Here is a 5,159-nt window from a genome sequence, read left to right as displayed (position 1 = left end):
ATAATCATACAGAATTAAAAGTACATTTCAGACAAATATTTCTTCAAATTATTATTCCCACTTTCTGTGCTGGAGATCAAACTTTTCCAAAGTTAAAAGTAAGAAGTTACTATTATTAATTAATTATTTAATATTAATATTGAATATTTGATTTAGGTGTTTTGTTATAAGCATGTCATTGTAGCTTACAGTTTACTGAGTCACTTAATGTTACTGATTTTCTTGCTCTTCAGGTGGATTTCTTTCTGATGCAGGCTGGTACAGTGATGCTGAGAAGGTTTTTCTGTCTTGCCTTCAGTTATGTACTCTACATGACGAGATGCTTCACTGGTTTCGAGCAGTGGAGTGTTGTGTGAGGTAAGCTTGGAGCAGATCCTATGATTTGGTGGTACTTAGCTATAGGGGTACTTGGTGTTAGTGGTTTGGGCTCAGAATTCTGGGTATACTCCCAACAATTGACTAAATCTCTTAGATGGTAATTATGCCATGTTTTCAGTAGTCCAGTCTCCATCTCCAAAATGTTCATGAATCCTAAGCACTTCAACCTTTTATTTCCATAAAAATATATTAGATCTTTAGAAAAAATGCTGTCTGATCTTAGAAAACATAGGAAGGAGAGAGACTCATTTCCTCAGTTTGTTTTCAGCCTGTGCTGTTCTTTTCACTTTGACTCAATACCCGACAGAATCAGCTTAAAGGAGAAAAGATTTCTTCTGGCTTACATTTTAGGGGTTCATGCTGTTCATGGTAACTTGACCCCATTCTGCACACACAGATGAACGTGGTAACAGAAGCACGTCGGAGCAGGAGTTCAAAGAAAGAGTCAGGACAAGTTGTAGCCCCCAAGGATGTGCTCCTGGTAACCTACCTACCTTTTCCACCTAGGTCCTACCTGCTTCTCACAGTGTCCCCGTGACACCACGTCATTCATTAATCCATTGATTAGTTCCCAGTCCTCATGGTCTGTCTCTAGGAACCCAGAGGTTATGCTTTATTAAGTAACCTAGGCATTTATTAAGCCAATTAAGTTGACAGTTAAGATGCTCACATTCTGTATTTGTGTGTATGTGTATGCGTGCGTACATGTGTGTCTGTCTGTCTGTCTCCGTGTCTGTTTTAAGACATTGTCTCACTCTGTGACCGTGATTGACCTGGAACTCACAGAGATCTGCTTGTCTTTTGTCACCGGAGTACTGGGATTGAAGATGTGTGCCATCACATTCATATCATTCCATATTCATTTTATCTGTCTGTCTGTCCTTGTTTGATTAGTTTATCTAGACAGGGTTTCTCTGTGTATAGCTCTGGCTGTCCTGGAACTCTCTGTACACCAGACTGACTTGAATTCACAAAGATCCTACTGCCTCCACCTTCTGAGTGCTGAGATGAAAGGTGTGCACAACTGCCACCTGGCAGTATTTTTTTCTTTTAATAATTTATTTTTATAACTAATTATAAATAATATATTTATAGTTATAAATAATTTATTTTAAAATTTTAGATTTGTTTAAATTTTATGTGTATGAGTGCTTTTGCCTGTGTGTATATATGTGTAGCATGTAGGAACATTGACTGCAAAGGTGAGAAATGGGCATGGGGTCCCTTGGAACTATAGTTACAGGTGGTTGTGAGCCACCATGTGGATGCTAAGAATTGAACCCAGGTCTTCTGCAAGATAGTAAGCACTCTTGTTTTGTTTTTTGAGACAGAGTTTGGTTTCTCTGTGTAATTTTGGAGCCTGTCCTGGAAGAGTAGTAAGCACTCTTAATTGCTGAGCCATCTCTCCAGTCCCTTAGTTTTATTTGTTTGTTTGCTTGCTTGCTTGCTTGCTTGTTTTGAGCTAGGTCTTTCTACATAATCCTGGCTGTCCTAGAACTCACTAAGAGACCAAACTGGTCATAAACTCACAGAGATCTGCTTCCCTCTGCCCCTCAAGTGCTAGGGTTAAAGGTGTGTGCCACCATACCCAGTTTAGTCCCTTAATTTTTTTAAAAATGACATTTTTGTATTTGGTGAAGTGGGGGCAGGAAGTCGAGGTCCATGCAGCAGTGTTCACGGGGAGGAGAGGACAGCTTGCAGGAGTCAGTTTTCTCCTCCGGCAGTTGGGCCGTAGGTATTGAACTCAGGTTGTTAGGCCACTTTTACCCTCTGAGCCTTCTCAACAGCTGGTATTATGTAATTTGTTTTTGTCTCATCTGTCTGGTATGAATCTAGTATTCTTTTTTTTTTTTTTTTTTTTTTTGGTTTTTCGAGACAGGGTTTCTCTGTGGTTTTGGAGCCTGTCCTGGAACTAGCTCTTGTAGACCAGGCTGGTCTCGAACTCACAGAGATCCGCCTGCCTCTGCCTCCTGAGTGCTGGGATTAAAGGCGTGTGCCACCACTGCCCGGCTGAACTAGCTCTTATAGACCAAACTAGCCTCGGACTCAAAGAGAACCACCTGCCTCTGCCTCCCAAGTGCGGAGATTACAGCCACACACACACACACACCCACACCCCCCCACACACACACACCCTTAGTCTTTTTACAGATTGTTTGTGGGGATGGAGCTATGTCTCAGTGGTTAAGATCAATTCCCAGCACTCAGATGGTGGCTCACAATCACCTGTAATGAGATCTAGTGCCCTCTTCTGGCCTGCAGGTACACATGCAGGCAGAACGCTGTATACATAATAAATAAATAAATCTTTTAAAAAAATTGTATTTGTTTGTGGTGTGTTTGTGTACATATTCATGTGTGTGTGCACATGGGTAGTAGACACATATGTGAATCTATGTAGAGTCATGTAGTTGACATCAAGTCTTCCCTGACTGCTTTTCCACTTTATTTGCTGAGGTAAGGTCCCATCTAGCTATTGAGTTTGCTCCAGGAATCCCCTGTCTCTCCCTCCCAAGAACTAGAATTACAGACTGCCACTAGGCCTACCCCCTTATTATGTAGGTAGGTTCTGGGGAATCCAAACTCTGGTCCTAGGCAGGCGGATCTCTGTGAGTTCGAGACCAGCCTGGTCTACAGAGCTAGTTCCAGGACAGGCTCCAAAGCCACAGAGAAACCCTGTCTCGAAAAAAAAAAAAACAAACTCTGGTCCTTAGGTTTCATGGCAAACACCTTCTCCACTGAGACATCTCTCTAGCCAGTTTTCATTTTGTTTTGACTCTGTGGTGTGCAGGTACACGTGAATGTACACATAAGCTCACATGTGCCCTGCCTCTTGTGTGGGAGCCAGAGGACAACTTTTAGGATTCTATTTTCTTGTTCCACTAAAACCTGGGGACCAGGTCATCGGGTTTCACATGCATCACTGTCTTTGCCCTTTGAGCCATCTTGCCAGTCCAGCTCTTCTGTCTTGCAATAAATGTATTTATAAACTGAATGACTTCTATGTTTGCTTTTTTTCTCAGTTGAAACTTAACATAGTTTGACATGGTAAACAATAGTTGCTTTTTAGCCCAGCATGATGGCATATGCCTTTAATCTCAGCACCTGAGGTGCAGATGCAGGAGGGTCTCTGTGAATTCTAGAACTGCCGGAACTATGTAGAGACCCTGTCTCAAAAAAAAAAAAAAATTAATCAACCAACAACAACAAAAATAAACCCAGTTACTTTTTGTGGTAGTAGTTGATAAGGGAGGTGTGATTTCACATTGTTAATTGTGAAAGTGCAAGTGGGAACCTTGGCAACACACCCGTGAAATGCACCGGAAGTTCCTTGGCTTCCATCCTGCTTACTTTCAGCCCAGATGGGTCTCTGTATGTTTAGTGTATGTTTGAACAGACCACCAGTGGGACTGGAGGAAGCACCAGGCAGTGCCTTTCTGGCATTAAATAGTCTATCATCTCTGCATGTGCCAGTTACTAAGTAATGGCCAGAAATGATCTTCCTCCTGGAGTACTCATGGTAAATAAAGGGCATTGGCAACTCTTGATTTCCTTTCACTCGAGAGTCTCATGTATACCAGGCCATCTTTGAACTGCCTGTGCAGCTGAGAACTACCTTTAATGTCTGATCCTCATGACTCCACTGTCCGAATGCTGGGATGGCAGATCACACCACCATGTCTAGTTTATGTGGTTTGAACCTAGGGTTTTGTGTAATTGGAGGTTTCTCTCCAGCCCACCAGTTCCTGAGTAGTCACTCTAAGGCTTAATATTAATTACAAACTGTCTCACCTATTAGCTCTATCTATTAACTCTCTCTTACTACTTAAATCAATCCATTTCTACTATTCTGTATTTTACCATGATGCTTGTGGCTTGTTACATCACATCTTGCTTCTCCAGCAGCTGTTGGTGTCTCCCTGACTTCCCTTTTTCTCCCTGTATCTCTTTGAATTTCCCACCAGACTCTATTCTGCCTGGCTGTTAGCCAAAACAACTTCTTTATTAACCAATGGTAATAACATATCCACAGCATACAGAGAGACATCCCACATCAGTATCATGCATGCTAAATAGGCATACTACCAGCTGAGCCACATGTTCTGTAGCATGAATTCTAATTGTTCTTAATAATAAAAACCAGGAGTCAGCTATCGGGTGAAAGCTGAAGGATCAGAGAAGCAGAGCGGTCAGCCACTAGAGAGTTCTTACCTCTGCCAGTGCTCAGACCGAAGGGGTGATCCTGTCTCCGTGAATCCCCAAACTGAAAGCGCTCTCTATGAACCTCAGACTGCTTCTCTGGCTGAATCCTCAAACTGAATTCCTCCAGCTCCTGTTTCCTCCTACATTATATTCCTCTCTCCGTCCAGTTGTATTCCTCCTTGGCTCCACCTCCCTAGTGCTGGGATCAAAGGTGTATGACTCCCACATAATGAGATTAAAAGTGTGAGCCACCACTACCTGGCTCTCTGAGACTGGATCAATCTTGAGTTGTATTGTAAGGTGGGTGGCCTTGAACTCAGAGATCTTCCTGCCTCTGGGAGTGCTGGGATTAAAGGTGTGTGCCACCACTGCCTGGCCTCTGTTTCCTAGTAGTTTAGCTCTGTACTCTGATCTTCAGGCAGGATTTATTTGTTTGATTACAAACAAAATATCACTACAATCCTGTTGTTATTTTGTATTTGTATATAAGGTCTTTCTATGGTACCCAATATGGCCTCAGACTCATTCTGATGTGTTGATTTGGTTTCTTTTTTTTTTTTTTTTTTTTTTTTTTTTTT

General features: G+C 42.0%; 1 protein-coding gene across 1 annotated transcript in view; it reads left to right on the top strand.

Moving 5' to 3' along the window:
• The window catches only part of Appbp2 (amyloid beta precursor protein binding protein 2), a 41,506-nt gene that overhangs the window by 18,796 nt on the left and 17,551 nt on the right, over positions 1–5,159 (top strand). Inside the window, exon 4 of the mRNA XM_005350448.2 lies at positions 234–357. Within this exon, the coding sequence (XP_005350505.1) occupies positions 234–357 (124 nt within the window). The remainder of the gene's footprint in view (positions 1–233; positions 358–5,159) is intronic.

The sequence above is a fragment of the Microtus ochrogaster genome, chromosome 7, assembly GCF_000317375.1.
Source record: "Microtus ochrogaster isolate Prairie Vole_2 chromosome 7, MicOch1.0, whole genome shotgun sequence".
NCBI classification, from domain to species: Eukaryota; Metazoa; Chordata; class Mammalia; order Rodentia; family Cricetidae; genus Microtus; species Microtus ochrogaster.
The sequence above is the reverse complement of the archived record's forward strand: the minus strand, read 5'-3'. Positions and strand labels throughout refer to the sequence as shown.